At 46.8% G+C, this 21,102-nt stretch overlaps 1 protein-coding gene across 1 annotated transcript in view; it reads right to left on the bottom strand.

Moving 5' to 3' along the window:
* LOC128274281 (nitric oxide synthase) overlaps positions 1 to 21,102 on the bottom strand; it is a 45,252-nt gene that overhangs the window by 15,668 nt on the left and 8,482 nt on the right. Inside the window, exons 2-3 of the mRNA XM_053012421.1 lie at positions 14,591 to 14,727; positions 2,025 to 2,187 (exon numbers count right to left, since the gene is read on the bottom strand). Coding sequence (XP_052868381.1) covers positions 2,025 to 2,187; positions 14,591 to 14,727 — 300 coding nt within the window. The remainder of the gene's footprint in view (positions 1 to 2,024; positions 2,188 to 14,590; positions 14,728 to 21,102) is intronic.

Below are 21,102 nucleotides of genomic sequence, written 5' to 3'. Positions count from 1 at the left end.
ATTTTAACTCCACCTCGTCCACCAGGGGGCCATTCCGCATTCCACATGCCGGACACAAAAGCAGCGCACTGCTACTTTCCAGAAGGGGTTGCTGCATAAATACCTCACATTTGTGAGGATAATCCCGCTGTCGAGGATTGATTTCGCATGCCTAAGCTGCTTTGAATGGTGGCCGATTTCTCGGAGGAGGACGAGGACGAACACGGATTAAGAAACCACGGACCGCCGGTCAGTGTGCCTGGATTGGCCTTCTTCCTTGCCGGTGCCCCGATCCCGGCTTTGTGGTTTGACTATCGGTGGCCGACGGTTTTCCAGCTGTTTATCTTGCGGAGCGATGTAAATGAGGGCCAACGTCTGTGTGGTAGGTTTGTGGTTTGCTCGGGGACGAGTGCCGACGAGTACGGAACATCGCATTCCACCTTACTTTATGGCCATTTCCCTGCGGTCACCTACCGGGTACCGGGAACGAGTGAATCGAAAGCATCAGCACCGGTGAGGCCAGCAAGCTGCTCGAAATGGGATTCATAAAAATACCGACACCGGATGGCATTCCCAGCTGGGGCCCGCCGTGGCACGTGGCTGCACAAAACCGGTGCACCCAGCGGTGAAAGTGAAGATATTTAATTTTACAACTTTCTCCACACGCCGGGATCCGGGTCGGTGTTGAGCCATGCCACAAAGTAGCACCGCGCCGGAGAATGAACCGATGGGGGACAGGAAAATTTATGAAACTACCTTTTGGGGTCAATCTACCGCTCCGAGGACTCAGTGGACACGGTGGGGCCTGGTATTATATCTTTAGTACTCTTACTTTACGGTGCACTTCATTAGGCGGCGTGTTACCCGCCTGCCATCTCCTAATCCCTTTCGAATGTGCACAAAGTAGCTGCAGTGCCGGGAGCTCTTCACAATGCGCTTCCAGGCCCTGGCGACAACTGACCGGTGTTTTTTGGGTAATAAGAACACAATGCCTTTCCTTCTCCAAACCAAATGCCCGGTGGCTGAGGATTACTTTGCAAAGCACCTGTGCGGGTTTGCGTTACATTTCATGGTTGCATTCCGGGCCCTAAATCTTATGATACGTTGCTTCGCTTCGATCGATGGAGGCGCCTGGTGCTCTATCGACCACGAAAAGATCACCTTCGTTCCCACGCGCAGAGATTAATTTTCCAGACGCCTCCAGAACCCACACATCCGCACTGTATTAAATGGGGAATAAAACCCCGGAAGACTCGACGCCTCGTAGACCTCAAAGTGGTCAAGTCTGCTGACCAAACAAACTAATTAAAATCTTGAGGCTTTTCGTTGCACGGATTCCACACCGGAAGGGCCGGGCGTGACCGGGCGAGAGAGTGTAAAACGCCCGGCTTGCCCGGCAGGGTCATGCACGCCGCCTGAGGTCGTGCGAATTGACCACCATATCGAGGGCAGTAAATTGTGCAAACCTCGTGCGGCGAGCGGAAAACCCGGGAGTGCCAGTGGTAAACGGCGGAACTGGTAAAGTGCAGCCCAACACCGGGCTGGCAGGAGCTGTTCCGGGCAGAAGCGTGCCGGGAGCTCCCTATCGGGCGCTCGCAGCACTCGCGATCGAACGACGCCGACGAAGGGGCGATAATGAAAATAATTTAATTTTTCCTCCTTCGCAATTTAATTTACAACCCCCCTGGCCGCGGCGCCGGTCGTTGTGCCACGTGGCCTGGCGCTTGGCGCGTGCGGCTCGCTTTCGTTGCGCTTCATTTGCGGCCCATCGTCGGGTAGAGCGAATCGCCAAGGCGCTAACAATCAGGAGGCAACCACGAGGGAGATGGTGTTCTCTCTCTGTCTCACTCTCTGGGTGCTGGGGACGTGCGTGGAGAATGCTAATTACATAAGGACTATGACTCTCAATTTGAATAATTAATCACTTTAACTATCTTTGCACCGAGGGCTCGGCGCACTTTCTCGGTGGCCACTCAACTTATTTCGACGCGCGAAGCTTTCGACCGGGGTTCCGGGGATGATGGTTCACGGGATGGCCCACCTACCTGAAGCTTGGACCACTGTATCCGGCCGATGCAGCGGGCCGAGTTGCGCCAGGCCAGCTTGGCCCCGTAGATGAGCTCGGTCTCCGTCAGATGGTAGGCGCCTGTTGCTTCCACCTCCTTCTGGATTTGCTGCCAGCGGCTCTCGTGGGCCGGCGACTTGAGCCTTCGGTGAGGATCGTCGGTGATCGAGGAAAAAGGGAGAGAGAGAGTGCAATAGCGAAATAAAATTAGCAGAGTTTACGGAAGCCAAAGTGATAGTCCGTCGGCTGAGCGGAACGGGAACATATTTCTCCGCCGCGCTTATCTCCGCCACAGTTTACCGACTTGGACAACCGATTTCGGGGTCCCGGGGCGGGAGAAAAAACCCCGAACCCGAAAAACAAAGTTTTTCATCCGACGGCCCTGGCCTCGGGATTAAGTTTCGTTCGCCCACCCGTTGGCACTCGTGGCTCGCACACAACTCCCCGAGCCAACCAACGGAAGGATGGACAACAAGGATGCTCGCCGGAATCTGTTGGTGCCTTGCGAGCGGAAACATAAATTTTTCTTCACACCTCCGACCACCGCCTCGGGTCGGCGGGTTTGGGTAGGTGCCAAAAGGACGGAAGTCGAAGATAATTTGCTGAAAAATTTTTTCGCCCCTCGGTGGGCCGCCCAGATTGGTGGGTCCGGGTTTCTGTTCAAACGCTCGCCTGTCGGCACGTGCAGCATGGAAACGCCAGTGGCCAGCGGTCGGGCCGCTGGGGTCGTAGAGTTTTTCGTCTTAATTGGATAAATTGTTGTTGGTCCTGTTACTTGAAATCTTCTCGAATCTCGCTGCTTTGCGATAAGTTGAGTGGAATCATTCGCTGGTGGGCTCTTCTTGAGGTCCTTGTAAGTAATTGCGAAGTTGCTACTGTTTCGTTAAATGATTTTAACTTCTTTATAATAATTTTTAAGGAATAAAATAATTTGCCAATCGACAACTTTTACCTGATTATCTTGAAACAAATAGGGAATATATATGAGGCTGGTGGACTTTTTTCGATATTTTAAGGTATTTTAACGCCTGAAATTATGCATCCGTTATTACAACTGCTCGGATATCAATCATAGTTATGCCTTTTTAATGGAAAGACAACTGCAAATATCTAAATTCAGAAAAAATCTTATCATTCGTGCGTGTACAATCATGCAAAGAAATATTAGCTAGTTGATTTCTTCATCCAAACTCATACCATACCGATAATCATATCTAACAACAATCCTGAAACATTTATGTCCCGCTTCCAAAGCTTTTTCTTCTAAACAATCCAGTGGCACAGGGTTCTGTAGTATTATACACCCAAAAACATCCAGACAACCAGAAGTATTTTAAGGAAATATATCCGCTTTTTTCGCATAATAAAAGATTTCATCAAAGAGCATGTTTTCATACCATAGTTCATTAGTATAGAGTAAACATCAGTTACTCATTTCCTGTTGCTCAAACAATGCATAATGCACGTTATATGAAAAGAAAGAGCTGCTCTCGATGGAAGAAAGGAAGGTCACCATAAGTCCATCGAATCAGGTTAATGTCTGCTCGTCATCTCCCGGCTGACAGCACGGATTTGAACGTTGACCTTTAGATTGATCACAGCCTCGGGTCACTTGCTTCCGCAGGCAGCCGGGAGTAAGATGGAACCACCGGAACCATCATGAAACGACCGATTGGCAGCCAGGCTAAGCTAACAGTTTATCAACATGATTAGTCAGTGACTCCGCCTCATTGTAACTCTTTCCGAGAACCCAAGAAGCACGGCGGGCGCTGAACGCAGAAGTGTTTTGTAAAACGATTCCGTCGTCATCGCCAGTCAGTCAGACCTTCACCTCGTGGGCGGGAACGGGAAACAGTCGTTTGTTTCAAACCCCTGAAGGAAGCTATCAATATCTGCGCAACAGTAGATCCGTATCGGTGTTTGTTTGACTGACACTGCCTGTGCCCTTCGGGCGATCCTACGTCGGAACCAGTCCGACGAAGCGCCATTCGTAGCAGAGGAGTGCTTCCTCTGCCAAGCGGAAGCAACAAATGCCGCTCGGGGGCTCCATCGCTGCAGCTCCTGTGCTTGTTTGTGCTTAGCTGACCTAATTCCTTGCAGAACGAACATTAACCCTTCGTCGTGGAAGCTTCCGAGGACGCTTCCGACGATGTTGGACACCTGCTTTATGGCAGAGCATCAGTGCCCGCAGGCCGGGCCAGAAGATCCTGGATCAAATCGAATGGAAAATGCGTATTATACGAATTCCCGCACATCCTTCAGTGTGATTCCGTTGCGCTCGGGCCAGGACCACATTCCGAGGGCCTTTCTAAGGGCCCTCGGCACTCGGCTTCGGTAACGATATCAAACACAATACCGCCGACTCAGCCGGCGCCCCGATGGGGCCGCCGAGGTTGATGTGACATCAACAATGCATATCCGGCACTCATCAGCCCGTCATCAACGTTGTCAGCAGCGCCATCAGGAGTACCATCAAAAAGACGGGTCATCATCATCGCCTTCCGTGTCGGACGCTGGGTCCCTGCGACATTGCTGCCCGGGACGCACAAGGATGTTCATTCGGTTTTATTTGTGTCTCGTTTCGATTGCTGCACAAATGGATTCGCTCGGCCGACGGGGTTTACGATGGCACGCGGGCCGCGGCCAGACCCGTACGCATCACATCCGCTGTCCGCGTACGCGTGTCCGTTACGCATAGGCACCACTGCACACGGGTGCTGCTGGCGTATGCAATTTTCCGGCTCTGATTAAATCTTTGTGACCCCCGGAGGGCGTGGGAAAGTTTGACCCTGGGCGACAGCAAGCGTCACGTTTACACGCTCGGGTTTGCGGCTCGGGGCAGTAAACTTGGGCTCGGTGCAGCTCTACGACGCTAAGGATGTAATTGAGATGGGCACATTCGTTGGGCGTAGGAAGCATGATACGGTTACGTCTTGGGCCGGCGCTGCTTCCGATGCACAGATGCCGCCGGTCCGCCGGATTGTGGCGCAAAGTGTTTGCGGTGTGCGTAATGGATCTGGAATATTAAACCGAGCATTGCGTGTCCCGAGCACAATGGGTGGCCTAATGATAATGATTTGCTTGCGATTGTTGCTGGATTTTATGCGAAATGCGTCTTTGTGCCGGATGCAGCGTGCGCGCAAGACGTCTCCGATGCAATCTGATGCACATTTAATGAAACCCTTACGTTATTGCAAGCGTAGCGTTCATACGCAGTTAGATCGGTAATTGTGGCAGCAGGTTTCAAGTTGAAAGTGGTTCAACCAAAACAACAATTACCGAATCGTACACCAATTGCTTGGTGCCACAAAAAAGGATCGTGGTAATCCTCCAGTTTGCCCGGAAGGACGCAGCCGCGAAGGATAATTACGAGCGGGTCCAATGTAACTACCAACCTGGTGCGGACTCCCGCGGGCGATTGCAGTTAGGTGAGCGAAAGTTTTGTTGTTTCAAGTTTGTTTTTTGTTCCCACCCATTTTTTCCATGCACCACGAGAGCACTTTGGCTTGTGTTTTACAGTTTATTTATGCTGGCCAGTGTACTGCACTCACAAACAAGGCCCTGTGCCACGAGGCGGTGGTTATTTAAAATGCATTGCATTTGCGTAGAAAATAGTGCCAAGAGCACAACAAACAACAACAACGGGCCAAGATGCACACGACGCCATTTCTTTTGTGTTGATTCTGCTTTGCCATTTACGGAAACACGGCTAATTAGTGGCGTAATTTTTTCGCACCAGCGTAGAGTGTGTTTTGTTGTTGTGAATAAGTGTAACTAATTTTCCGGCTTTCCATCTCGGCGTTGGTGGCTTGTTAGTTGTAGCACTCAATTATTTACACCCAAATAAGGTCCAAACAGTACGTTTTGGGTACCAAATATCAAGCATTCTAGAGCAAGCGTGTGTTATAGTTACAACACCAAACGTGATGCGCGTTACATTAGCGTTTCAAACGATATTCCGATATTCCAGTGGCCAACAATAAAAAAGAGGATTTGCCATCCCGGCGAACAATTAACAGCGGGTTGTGGTTTCCTATACTTTGATTTAGCGTCATTACTGCACGAAATGCGATTATAAGCGAACCGTTTGTCGATTGAGCGAGCCACCAAATGTTGAACCAACTGTGGTGGTCTTGGTCTGGGGCCGAGGTGTTGCTGACCAGATGCCACGGTCCATTGCTTGCCGAATGAAAATCACAGCCACAAGCTGTCGTTTCAATTGAAAACTTAGTCTAATCCGCTTATGATCCGCGAGTGGCATTCAGAGGCGATAATAATTTCACACATTAGGGATTCGGCGCGAGAATTTTAATACACACATTTGCGTAGTTTGCTTTGAAACGATACAAAAGGCTTAAGCAGTATCATAGAAAACCATTTATGGGAATTTATGCAGCTGAAATTACGGGAGAAAACTTGTTGATGTTTCGTTAGGTTTTTTTTTCAATTAGAATATTCTGTCCGTCTTATGTCCTTTGTTCCTGCTGCCTTGTGAAAGTAAAATAAAAATTAGGTATAGTGGCTAATTTGAATAGGATCATAGACACGTTGCAGGGTAATTATTATTTACATTTCAATGTAATGGATAACGCAGCAGCTAGAGACCAACCGATTCATTTCGCAGATTATCATTCTCAGTCGTTGCTGTCTAGCAAAAGTGTAAACACCATCGTCAAGTTGAAACGAGTTTGAAGAAGCGTGTCCGAAATGCTGATGCTACTTCGTAATTGCTCCCATTTCGTGCCAGGAAATGAGTGTCACCATTCACCGGTCTGGAACTTTAACCGTTGAAAATAATTTCGAAAGCCTCGTTGGCCATCGTCCCGTTCCGGATTCGAGGTATGACAAGCGGCAAAGTTCTGTGGGAAAAATGTTTCAATTTGTTTTGCTTCTATTTCAATCAACCTCTAATGTCGTATCGTCGGCCACATCTCGAAACTGACCCCACGTGAAGCTTGAGCTATTTTTTCTAGTAACACACCAGTCTGAACGATTTGGAATCCTGATTTGGGTTTCAAAAGTTCCGATTCTGGTTTGGGCTTCTAAAGTTTGGCGGCAGGTGGTAGATCGGATGTAACAGCCCACACTAATTAGCGGGTGAGACATTTTCATAATCAGCCGCCGGGTTTTTGTGCATTGGGTGATCGAATCAGCTTCCAACACTCGACGGCTTTTACGCGCTCCGGTGGTCAGTAGTTACAAATTGAATTAATGTTAGGCGAGGGAGAAAATGGCCGGAAATGTGCCGACGTGGACCGCGGGCCGCGGAGTGACCAAAATGATAACATTGTACGCTATGCCCAAAGCTGGATGGGTCTTTCAGTTTAATGAAATTACAAAAGTTTGCTCAACTGTCGAGGGTTTGATTGGACAGCTGCGCAAACAAATGGTCGTGATGGTGGTAGTAAGATAATGTACATCGAATGCGGTACTAAAAGTATGCTAATAAACAAATGTTATCAGAGTTTTATGTGATTGCCTAATTGTCCATTAGCGTTCATTGCTTAGTCGTCCATTTGGCGTTGATTTGTTTGGTTCATTGCATCGCTGCGTTTGAACAAACACATTATATAAAATCAAATTTTCTGTTCATCATGAGAATAATCCGATTATTCGATATCCTGAAAATGGTACAATTTTAGCCACTGCGGATTGTATTTTTTTAGAAATGTTCAAAATGTTCGAATCTAACGAAATGTGAATGATTTTTTTGGGAACCTCAACTTAAACGCTCATGACGCTTCCAAGAAGATGTTCCATTCCGTTGGCAACGTGTTGCATGCCGTCATCATTGCTTTCGGCACAGGCTCTACAAGGACATCACCAGAGAGTGTCATTTTACGTTGCTGGAGACTCTAGAGACGTACCAGTGAACGAAACATACAACCGAGAGTTCTTCCCTATGGAGGTGTTAAATCATTTAAGCCTCTTACGGTTGATGATGGTCTTTTAAACGAAACCAGAAGATTCTTTCGCATTGGCTACCCGGAAAATAAGTGTATGCTACCCTTTGAATTTTACACTTTGCAATAAATTGCTTTTAGGTCAACCAACAAACATCGTAGGTTATGGAAGTATTTCCGGTGAGATGGTACAAAATAGGCAACAACCCGCAGTTTCTTTCCCGGATATGTTTCGGTACAAAAAAAAACCGAATCACTGTGACCTGTGGTGACCCGGTCCCGGTTTCCAATGATTCCGGCGCAACCCATTAGTTTTCCGAAATGTAATGTGACAGCAATGGGCAAACATAAAAGAAGGGAGCCCGAATTCCATTTCGTTTGATACGCCCAAAGTTGCATCCCGAAGCGGAATCGGTCGCGGAAGCGGCCTCTGATGGCAACACATGAAACGCGATGCGGTGTCCTTTTTCCCGGGGGCCCGGAGGGCTACCAATAATACGATACCGTCAGGCGGGCGTAACGGGAAATACCTTCATCCAGAGGTGGATTAGTCTGAACCCGTCCGCTGCTAGCGACTGGCCGGCGTGGTCCGTTATCCTTTTCCCTTTTCGGGTGAACGGATAGTCCCAAACCCGAACCGGCCATCGTAGTGGGGATCGTAAATCCTTCTACCTTGTGTCAGTTCGATTGTCGTCGAAAAAATATGTACAAACCGTTGGCGAAAGGAAAGCCAACACAAATTAACCGTAGCCAATCGAAAATCATTCGCCTACGAAGGGTGGCATTGGGAACGGAAGGAAAGGGAGCGCCGGAAAAGCGGGTACCCCAGTTCCTCCCGCAGGACTATCGTCTCCAAGGATCGATCAATCGAAGACAGCATCAACGACTGTTACGATAGGCCGGTGTGCAGCTCACAAATCGTCGCTGTCCCGAAGCAACGATCCGGACGAGACCACAATAATAATTCACGAAACAATTTTCGTCATACCCAAACCCAAACTCCGCACCGGGCACGGGAATGCAAAGTAACAGAAATCGAATCATTATCGAATCGACGACTCGCTTGTGTTCTGCTCCGTGGCTCAATTATTCGCCAGGTGATTATCGAGTCCCCGTAAATACATTACTGTGGTAAACCGTACGCCATCACGTAGTCTCGTTACACTCGGTCAACGAAACACGAGCCAACCGAAAAGCGGTGGAATTGGTTCGTAATGAAATCGCTTATTAACAGAGCTCAACCAACGGCGCGCCGGGCTCGAGGCGTGTCAAAAGCAAATATTTTGTGAAAATGGGGCTCTCGGTGCCGGTGGTCATCGAGTGGAAACGGTGGAAAACATGTTGCAATGTGAGCCGAAACGTTTCGAACCGCAAAAGCCATTTCCGGTTGGGTAACGTAGCGAATGTAAACACGTGGATAGCCCACAATCAACGTGCCGGCAGCCAGCTACGGCCCTTGTAGTCGGAGCAAAACCGTTGTAGACTTGCGAAAATCGAAAGTCAGCATGAGTGATTTATTCACCATTCACACCAACACGCTGCCCGAACCGGAAAGTGCACCAGAAGTAGAGAAAAAACAATGGAAGCCCGGAAGTTAGGCTGTGGTCAAGCGAGCCGACCAGCGGGAAGTGCCGGTTGGTAGAAAGATTTAGCTCGACACCTTTGCATAATTGTTTGTTTTGTGTGACCATTTGAATGGTACTTAGCCGGATTCTTGCGGTTTCCTCAGGCAGGCCCGAAGGCCGGAATCAGATTCTATGGACACACAATTTTCTTCGCTTCGTATCCCTTCGGAGCGACAGTTACGACGAGCTTTAGGTCACCATCTTTGATGTCAAGTGCTGGTCAGTTCAGCAGGTCCTTTGGTGTCGCTGCCGATAACGTGAGCCGCATGTTAAGTTGAAGGAAAGGACAATTGTTTTCTTGACAAGACACGACAAATGGAAAGACAATTGTTTCGGTCCCCCGATGGTTGTACGAGAAATGCTTGCAGAACACATTAACTATATCTGAAGGGATCGGTCACGTAGCAGAGCATTGACCGACGGTTGCTGGTGATGGAAGACAATCAACTTATTTTTTCATCATAATAAATCACATGCTTCGTGATTTAGTTGCACACTTGTATCAGAGTTCAACAGACGTCCTAAGCAGCAAGCGCCAACAATGATTGCAATCCAACATAAGGTACGGTTTTTTCGTTGGCTTTGACAGTGACAAGAGGAGTGATTTTGAAGTATACAACGAAACATGGAATCAAATGGTCTACCTAAGTGGTTGTATATTGACTATTCACGATGTAAAATACTTTAAAAATTAAATTTAAACGATAATAGCGAAATAACTCACTGGCAGGATGAGAAGTTACGCAAAAATGCATCGCTCCGTATCAGGTCGCACCGAACGATTTGGTGCAGGAAATATGGTTTCCTCAATTCTAAAGAACGGGGAAAATTGATTTACGTGAAAACGGGAAAACCTGTCACATGCAGGCTCGGAGCAAGTTTCCCCTCGCAGCCGGTTAAGCGACAGGAAGATTTCATTCTAAAACACATGTCACATAAACTAATACGGGATAGTTTAACTGGAACTGCTTCGGAATGGGTGAGAAAACTTTACGAGCGTCTTGAAGAACACGTGAGAGCTTCGCTCAACGAAAGTACCTCGCCGTACGGAATCCGTCCCCTAGTTGACAGCCAAGAGTAGCGAAATGGTGAAATCGTTTGAAAGTGACGGCGTTCGACATGAGGAAAGTGTACGTGCCCGAAGTGTCAGCCAAAGGCGGGGTCCGATTAAGCATTCAAAATCTTTCCCGTTAGGTTCGAAATACTAGTTCGAAGATGAAACCCGTTCCAGGAACATTTCTGTCATCCCGGCACTGGGTACCGACAGACATTCTGCATTTGCATCGGCAACGGGTTTTCCGCGGAAGGTGTTTCACTCTTCAATTACCATAGAAATTGCGCATTGTTTGATGTGCACTTCGAATGCATCGCATATTTTTTTCTGCTGATCCTATCTTTCGGGGCCATCGAAACGACTCAAGTTCCTACCAATTGGGAACAGGGCAGAGACAGAGTGTAAAAAGCCTTTCGAACCATCAAGTTCACTGTACTGAAGAATCCTGTCAAATACATATTTTATAAAGATGCCAATGCTTGTAATACGCTGTAAAATGTTTAAAATGTCATGACTGTTATAACAAAAGAGAATGTAGCTTCGCCTCGGCAAACCATGGTCTGTGATAGAACAATTTATCTTGCATCGTTACTGGAAACACCTAGTGGCGTATTGTCCCTTTTATTGATCACGATCATTAATTTTCGTCCTCGTATCGATTTTACAAACTTTGGCTTTTTAGTACCTTTACAACAGAATTTACATTTCTTACCGATTTCTTGTCTTGTTCAAATTATCTGCCAGCATACCTTTCTACTGTGAGATTGGAAAAAATACCCTAGCGTAATGAATATACAAGAACTAAGAGGCGAAAAAATCGGAAACGAAATACCAAAACCTTGATCCATGCCGCGGAGTAAAAGGATTCTCGCGGGGGGCCGCGTACGCGAAAGAATTTAAAATCGATCAATATTAAACGAAAAGTTTTCTCCTATCTGAAGGTGTTTTTTCACGGTTTTCAATCAACCCAGTTACTTTGGGGGCCCTCGCTTTCGGAACACCTGACAGCAATTGGAAATTGATATGCTTTGAACCAGTTTAACTTTATTGGATTTTTTAAACATATAACGAAAAAGAGAAAAAAACAAGTGTACAAACTGAAAACATATTCTCGGAATCTTTTATGCTGGGTTCTGTAAACTTCAACATGTGTGTTAAGGTTTGGTTGGGATTTCCTTTCTACAAACGACACCTTTTAAAAGCAGCCCGAAAAGCTGGTTGTTTTTACACTGCAACGACTTAACTGATTGAGTCCTGGTTTTTGAAACAGCAAAACTTTTTTTGGTTTACTAAGAATCGAATTTAAGTGAAGTCGCAAAGTAACAGTGGCTCAGAGCAGTCGAATGTCAGCAGTGTTCTGAGGTTGAGGTTGAGGTTCGAGAGAATAAAGCCTAGAAAGCGGAACTATTGGTGTTAAATTCGATTCCTCTTCTTACATTTATTGCATAAACAGCACAAGGTACGATTGTCATTAGATTAAATGCGTTTTAAATATCCAACATTCTTCTAACATTCTTAACACTCTCTTAACATTCTCTCTTAACATTCTTCATTCTTATCCATTATTTTCTAGAATTAATTATTTTTAGGTTGGGAAAGAAATGCAGAAGGCATAATGATTTCGAATGATAATGACACCGTTCCCAGAATGATTGAATTGTTTATTTTGATGAATTTCAAACGAATAATATCGTTCATTTGTCAATGCTGTCCAAACTTTTGGCGCATGGATAATTATGTGAAACTTTTGACAATGGTTCCCAAATTACCCTTTTTTTACCCCAATTACCCCAAATTATCCTGAAAAGGTTCTGTTATCATGCGATGCACGTTGATCAGCAGTAGCAAACTGATAGCAGCGGCCGTTGCATAACGCATCTGTCGACGTCTCGACCAAACGACCCATCGGGGACACTTTGCAAAGAAACGACGCTGTCGAGCCAGCGATGGATGCATCATTATGGCCATGTGTAATTGTTGAACGGTGTCAAAGATAGCACGCAAACTAGTACGTATGCTGCGGTTTGCGAGGCCGAGTTCCGACAAGTTTCCGTAACCCCAAAAGCCACCATCACTAGTTAAGGGCTTCACGGCCACGACCAGCCATTGCTGCATTGGGCCCACTAATGAGCAGGTGGTTGAGTTGGTTTCTCTGCATGTACCGGGCCGTTCGTCCTGCCACAGTGCATTGTTGTCCCTGGGGCCGAATATTGAAACTCGCAAATACCAGCGGATGTAACGCACTTCGTTAGCGCTCCAAAACGTTCGCCCGGAATGGAAGTTTTGCAACCGAAATGAAGGTTATCAGACCGGTTTCCTCGTGGCATTGTCATCGAGCTGGCATTGAAACTAGTGCACGGTGGCGGCCATGTCCTTCGGCTTCGGCTACATGTCGCGACAGAAAAGTGGAGTTGAAGTTTCGCTAACAAACTTTACCACTTTCATTCTCGAGGTTAGAGACCTTAATGGGCTAATGTTGCGCACGCGAAACTTCAGTTGGTGAAACTTCCTGGGCACAACATCCTGGGTGTGCTTTGAACTTGGTTAGATTACACATATCTTAATTATGTGCTCTTTAGAGATTTTATTGCACCATGCTGCTAGGCTGATCACACATATCCTAAAGCCATTCAAAACTAAAATCGCCGAATTTACATCTACATGTTGGGTGGCACTTTTTATCCTGACGAGTAACGAACCGACTATGAATCGGTTAGAAGCCGTTTGTGAATCGGCTAAAAACCGGTTCAAGGAACCGGTGAATCGGTGAAGAGAAATTATAATATGAGTTTAGATTTGTTGACTTTCTCAGTTGAACTCAAAGTTTAGATTCTAGAGTCAATATTTGTATGGAAATAAAATGTCAACAAAAGTCGACACACTTCCCACACCCTCAAGCTACAACCTGTCTTTTACCTATTCATGAACATTTTATTTCTATTCGTCGAGTGCCGTAAACGAAATTGTTTAATATCGCAAAAGAGAGGCGACGGTAATATCGTTTGCCGAGGCAAAATGCTAAAACCAAACCCCAAAAGGCTTTCATATTCTAGCACGTACTTTAAAAGAGCAGTTTGCTGCAATGGATTCAAATATCGTCCTCCAGGGGGTCTGCCAAGTAGACCGAAAGTGTATCAAAGAAATGCCCTCCCAGCTGGGTGGGACGAAAAAGAATTCCGACGAACGAGGCAAAAAGTAATCCACCTCAAGCAGCACTCCGCGAAGGAGTGCCGCGTCGTGGTGACGCTGAAAGGCGCCATGTGTCTCCCGTGACCTGCCAAGAGCGACACAGATCCTTCACGCTGCGGCAGTTGCTTCTCGGCGGGATCCTTGAACGCTGCGGTGCGGCGCTACGGTTTCCCACCCAGTGTTTGTCGATATGTTTACAGTTCACCCTCCAGTTCAGCGTCCTGAATTGTTGGCTACGAGAATGCAGCGAAACGCCACACGCAGCGTATCCGGTTTTGTTTAGTTTTATAATATTTTTATGCCTTCTTTTCGCGACAGTCACAGGAGAAGGGAAACTGGGGTAGGAATCACATCGCAGCGCATTGAAACGAAGCACTTAAGGTGTGTTTCGTTGGGCCCGTAAAACAACAACAGCGGATGGATTGAGCAAAAAAAGGGGGCTACGTAGAGCGCCCTAACAGGTTGCCACGTGGCACCGATGGCGCACCAGGCGCCTCCATCGAGTTTTGAAAGCATATTTCATATCATAACATATTTTATTCCAGCCACAAGTATTCATGTATTCATCATTTATCTTACGACATTGATGCATATGGAATAAATGAATTCCGGTAGAATTATTTTCACCTGGTAGATGCTGGAGCTTCTCTGAGCGTTTTAATTTCCAACCATAAATTGAAAGCGTTTTGAGTAACTCACTCGGGAGCTCCGACAGCCTGTGGTGCTACTACAAGCCATTGGCCGGTTCAATTCATCAACAATTTTCCCCACTTACCGACGGATCGAGGAGTAGTACTGGTCGAGAAAATCCTTTGCGTGTTGCAGCACCAGTTCCGGTTTGCGTGGCTCCGTGCCGATGAGATGCGGTGTCATGACGCTGCCCATGCAAACCTCACGCGAGCACAGCATCACCTGTGAAAGCAAGCAAACGGTGGGTGAGACGTAATCAAAAGCATATGCGTCCATTTCTTTCGCCGGCAGAGGGCCACAAATTGTTTCTGCATGCGGCGGAAATCTCGACTTCAGCTTCGTTCGGCGAATGATGACAGTATGAAAAATTGCGCCATTCCCGTAAGCTCCCAGTGCGACCCCCTGGCGGACTCATGTCCGCCCGCCCCACGGGAGTTTTGGCCAGGGGTTGAGTTATGAGAAATATTAAATCGAGAGACATGTCAAATCGCTTCCGGTGTTCCTACTGACGTAATCTCTCACAGTGCGCGGAGTCGGTCGGCGGAGGATAACAGCGAAGGCGAAAAAACAACGTCGAAGAACAATTTACTTTGCCCCATGCGCCATGGTCAGAGAGAGTTATGGGTGCAGTTGTCGTGTGGTGAAGCATGTTGTGTGAATTATTTTTCCTGACCTTTTCGCCCGCTTTGCTATTACCAGCTCCGCGGAAGCTTACCAGGTTCCGGTGCGGAACCAGTAAAAACGGAAACGGTGCTCGGAGTGGTGTGCCGTCTTTTAAGTTTGTTTTTGGGATTAAAAGCGTAAATGCTTGCGCCCCACTTTCGGGAGATTTGTCTTGGTAATGTTTCAATCAACCACTGGAAAGTCGTTGGCAAACACAACGCGAGATTAAAGTGAGATTTTTGAGAGCACGGATTGCAAAATGCTGATGGGCACACTTTAATCAAGGAAGATCATCCTCGAAATGAGGTTCTTTAAGTATCTCCTATTCCTTTCTTAGTAGTATTTTTTCAGTTAAGAAAAATATATTTTAAATGCAGAATCACAGGATAAACAACAGATTATTTCGTAGGCACAGTTCAAACAACCTGAATGGGTGAAATGGCCATGACCTCATTTTCCAACAATTAGTAGGTCCTAACATACGAATGGCATCACGTACGGCTCCCTTTTCTCTGCGTGAGGGTCTGGTTTCGTGAGACATTTTAATTCTCTCCCAGCGGGCCCAACATAAACCGGAACAATGTACCAGTGGCCGTGCTATTTCCGTCCTTAAAGCCCGAATATGGAACACGGCGTTTATTTCATTTTCATTCACCCCAAATCCCACCGGGTGCCCCTATAACACCGTCTCTGGCGAAGAGGCGAAATCTACCAGTCCGACGCACCGTGAAGACAGTGACCCCGAATCCTGCGAACCTGTCCACCGGTTCGGCTTAATGCCCGTGAGTATAATTTCAATTTCGATTCTTCGCGCTCTGTCTAGAAGCACCTGGTCAGCGCAGGAAACGGGGTGACACCAGGTGCTTTAAGGGGCCGAACGCGCTCGAAGTTCATGAGCACACGTTTCGACAACCGACCCCCAATAACGGTGACAATTTTCATTTCATTTATTGTTATTTCTGTCTGGCGCATCGGGTACCGAAAGGCCGTGTATGTAGGAACCCCTCGCGCTCCCGTTTGTTAATGCGAGCATTAGGTTGATCCTGCCGGTGCTAGACCACGCGCGGCGGAATACAAAATGCGAACCTGCGAGACCGGTAGCGAACAAGGCGAAGTATATTGCCTCCCAGGAGACGGAGCACGAGCTTGGTAAGTTTAGTCGCAGGACCTTTTTCGAGCCGTTCGCTTACGTCATCAGACGCATTTGTTTTCTTGAATTTTGTTTACATTTTCATATTTGAGCCTGAAAAAGGGGTTGCTGTCCGCTTAAGGGAGGCAACAGAAACCGCCCTCACGAATGGGGAAAGAAAGGAGAAACACTTTCCATTAAAGGACACGGCGACCCGAACCAGATGGTATAAAAAATTCTCTCCGACATTCCCAGAAAAGCCGCTGGGGGCTGGTCAGCGGCACAAAGTTTATCTCATTCGTTGCGGCAGCGACGGCGACCGGACCATTAGCATAAACACTGTTGCGCTCCATTGGAAAACCTGTGAATGTTGATGGAAATCCAAGGGCCTAGAGCTTTCGTAGAAATTGCACCGCCAAAAAACACACACAAAACGAGACGAGCCGAGCGCAGGTTGGACTTTGTACGGTTACGGGAGGTAAACAACCATCGGACGTTACAACGTACGCATTCGGATGAGGTTGTTTTGAATAAACAAGTAAGCGAGTCGAGTTTGGGAACTTACTATTTGCTTGACTGACGTGTCAGTGGGTCAACAGGAGCAGAACCGAAACAAGATCGTTAGCGGGGAACCTTTTCCAGGACCTTTCCCAGAAAGAACAGTTAAAAGCGGTTTCATGAGGCTGTCAAAGTATGCGTCGTTAGTAACACGGAAAGTTGAAATATCGTAGCAACAATCAATACGAAGCAGGGTCACCGAGTAACCTCCAAGCTTCCAATCGGTTTAGTGATCGTTTTTCCATTTTTCCCGATCAGCATTCATCGTGGGTTATCGAATGGCATCTGGTGTGTGTGGCAATAATTGAATTATGATTGGAAATAAAATATTTATCGTTCCGGTGGCAGTCTGCCATTTGTGAACCGGAAAAAAGTGGCAAACCGAGTTTCTTGTGCCGTTTGAGAAGCGAAGGAAGTGATAAGAATTCATAGAAAATGTACAATTTCCTTTGCAGACGCCAATGGAGCAGACATGGTCCGGTCGCACGGTTTCCATCTTCCCACAATATTGGCCACAATCGTACTGTATTGTTCAAAAATTTATAGCCATCTTATTATTTCACCGTCCAATAGAGAGCGCTGGAAACTTTTCCTCAGCATCGTTCGACTTCGTGTCCATCGTTTACAGTACAACGAAAAAGATGGTATTAATTTAGTGTACATCACTAATGGCTCTCTTCGTCTGCGCGCCACCAGCAGCGCGACTGCAACAGCGCCTTCGGTGGAATTGCAGTTCGCTGGACTTGTGGAGCAATAGATAAAAACCGCAATCCTCTATCATCCCGCTTGGAGAGCGGGGTGGCGATAATTTATTAATAACGACCAAATGGGTAAGCTCATTTGCGCTCGTAAACTTCCCATTTGTTAGAGCATTTTTTATCGCTTCAGCCCTACTGCGCCCTGCGGCGCTGGAGTTCGGAGTTCGTCCCGCTTAACCTTCCTTCACTCGGATCGAGCCGGTCGGATCGCGCGAGCGGTAATGTGGCCAATTTTTCGCCATCCCAGTCGCCCCACGGCGTGCCACGTGTTAGGGGTGGTCGTGGAACGAAGGTAAACATTATGTTTAACGTCGTAGACGATAAAACCTCCCGCTGCCCGCGAGGCTTGCCCGCTGTCCAGCGACGCGGGTTTGGATCGTAAATTAAGCTTTATCTACCACGTAAGAAGGTTGACGAGATTTTATTGTACGCCGTTCGCGGTCCATGAACGGAGATAGATGTGTCTGTGTCAATAGACCTAACCGCCATTGTTGAACCGCCGAGAGTAATAGAGCGAATCACTACTCAAACCCGCTTGAAGTGAAATGCTGTTGTGTAGTAACAAATCAACACGTGAAAAATGAAAATTGTAAACCAAACTTAATGAGGCCATTACGATGCAATATTGGACCGAGCTTCGTGAAAAGTGCAACTAATCGATTACCAATTATTCGTTCGCATTTTCGAGCCAATCACTTGCCTGCCATTGTGTGTTAGCCATAAAACCGAGAGCAACTTTAAAATGAACTGGAAATTAGACTTTTACATGATGCAATTTTTCAATAATCACTGCGAGTGCTTAGCACCATAGGAGAGAATTGGAATCTCATGGAAATCCCGGAGCCTGTAGTTGGTGTTGTTGGGATTATAATATTTGATGGTAGTTGTATGATTTTCAGTACTGAATCAGTTCGCTAGCAAGAAAGCTGCTAAGGCTTTAAGGATAGCGTCAGAAAAATACCTAACAAACCCAAAGATAGACAACACCTAACAATTTATTCCTGCTGCAAATGTAACCAAAAAATCTGTATAAAAAAGTACCACAATGTATTGCGGTTTTTTTCGACCAAAAGCATCCCAGCCCGCCAGAAACGTGACCGGCAATCGCAAGCCAGCCCACATGAGACAGTATGTAAATGCGGATGGATGCTGTCCTTATAGGGAAAAATAAAACAGTACAATCCCGGTTGGGATGCATTTTTTGTCACATTTTAAGCAATCCTAGACCTGACAGCCACATACCATTGGATCAGTTCAACAACCACGCCACATTCGGAAGAATTTCGGCAAAGGCCGGCGGAATTTCAAGACAGTACATTCTTGCTAAATATGTCCTACCCACATCCTGCAGTACTAAGAAAGAAGGCAAAACGGTCCACCCACGACATGACTTGTGAACCTTACACGAAACAATCAAAGTGTAACAATTAAATTATACTAAAGTGTCATCGAAAAGCCGAAACAATAAACTAGTCGAATGAATGGCAAAATAAACGCAATTGATAACCTAAATCCGAATGCTGTCTAGCTTTAGTTGGCTTTAATATCTCGAATCAACACAATTCCTTCCTCCTTGTACAGAGAGAACTGTCACTACGTTCGTTCGCGAACGAATTAAACGATTTCCGGTGACCTCTTCAGTACTGCGAAGCGATGTCCTTCTACGTTCATTCGTTATGAATAATATTTAGGTCTGAAGTGTACACTTGATTAGCATTTGAAAGCAAACTTGTTTGCGTTGAAGTACCCGTGGGTACGGATTTCAATCGTTGATGGCGATAGCGTGGCGATAAAAAAGAATTCCTCAAAAGTCCAGGAAACGCAGATCAACAAATCAATCTAAATTAGGCTGTCCGCTGAGGGCGCAATTTGAAATCAGATCTTTCATATCCGCTAAAGGTGACGTTTGCGAGAGAACCCTCAAGATAAGGACCTTAAAATTGGCCTTAAATTAATAATCCCGTCAAAAACAGACTAAGTTTCAGTTGTAAAATAGATCTGTTTTAAGAACTTCAACCATCGGCCTATTGTTCTGAATCCTTGAGGCTCGGCAGCGGCACTTAAGCAGCCTTTGAATAACTTTATTGATTTCATACCGCGAAAGCTCGACCACAGACCGAAGCACAGTAATCCTCTACCGCAAACCTTCCGAGAATACTAATTGACCTCAACCCCAGCGGAAAAATCGCAAATACCAAAGCACGGGCCGTCGCAATGGCCGTGATTCTTGACACGGCTCCGAGCGAAAACACGTTAAACGTGCTCGGTGCTCCCGAGACGATCGAAACTCCCGTCTCGCCGGAAGCACACCCACTTCCGGAAGCGCCATTCCGAAGCCTTCCGAAGACATTAAACCCAATTTAACAGAATTAAAACCACTTGGTTCCCCGAATCCACTCCGGCGACACGGTGCCGCATTGTAACACGCGTTGGATGCTCCTGGTTGCTGGCTCCTTGTCGGAAGCTCTAAATTCAAAGCCCTCCGGCGGCGGTAGATTGGGGCTAAATTTGTGTAACCACTTGACTAGACGTTCGTCCAGCATCGATTCGAAAATGAAGATAAAATAATAGGTCCTCGCACTTCCCGTTGTCAGTGTTTCCAGGGTGAAAAGGATGTGACTGTCCCGCGGGAGAGGGCTCCTTGAGGGTGAAAATGGCACTCCCAATGGGATTGTTTCTACCGTTAACAAATCCGTCCGACACCGGCACGGCAAGGCTTCGTCGCGTGGAGCCAGATAATAAAAATATCATTTTCCGCTACCAGCAGATGATTTAACAGTCGTTTTATGCAGAAGCTTACAGGTTCAGGCTCGGTTCGGTGTGGGCCCGCCGTAAATTGGAAAAGTCGGTTCAGGGCTTCGACGGATAACAGCGCAAGTTGAATGGCAACCGAAACTTGGCGAAGAAAATAAAGAAATTTAAAACGAAAACAACGAACGAAATAAAAAATTGAATTCTTTCCCATTCTTTCGTAGAATGCCTGCTGTCGCTAGACACTTTATCAGGGCGAAGAAATCTAATTTTTAGCCACGAAACGAGTGGTGCCGGGTTTTCGATGCTCTCTCTCTCTGTCTCTCTGTTTCTCTGTTTCTCTGCATTTTCTTCGCATAACAGATAACAGCATTCGCAGGTCGCATGCAAATCGCGGTTTCCGTGAAACCTTTGAAGATACACAACAGAGGCCGACGGTGCAGAAAACCTGTCCGCTAACCATCGGACCATCGCACAATGTCTCCAAAGATAGCAAAATGAAGCCCGCTGTTGCCGGTTAATTCCATCGCTAGGTTTTTTGGCCCTTTGGGCCACTGCACAGTGTACATTAAAGCATCCGAGAACCCGGGGACGTGTTACAAAATGTTATATCTACCCTTGGTGTCCGTTCATCCGAGGTTCTGTTGTGATAGGATCTTCCGGCCGCCGCTGGCCAATTAGTTGCAGCTCAGATCAGCTTTCCCAGCTGTAGCTTGGGCGCATTATGCGAACATTATT

Source organism: Anopheles cruzii, chromosome 3 (genome assembly GCF_943734635.1).
Source record: "Anopheles cruzii chromosome 3, idAnoCruzAS_RS32_06, whole genome shotgun sequence".
Taxonomy (NCBI): Eukaryota; Metazoa; Arthropoda; class Insecta; order Diptera; family Culicidae; genus Anopheles; species Anopheles cruzii.
Note: the sequence above shows the minus strand (reverse complement) of the source record. Positions and strands in the feature narration are given on the sequence as shown.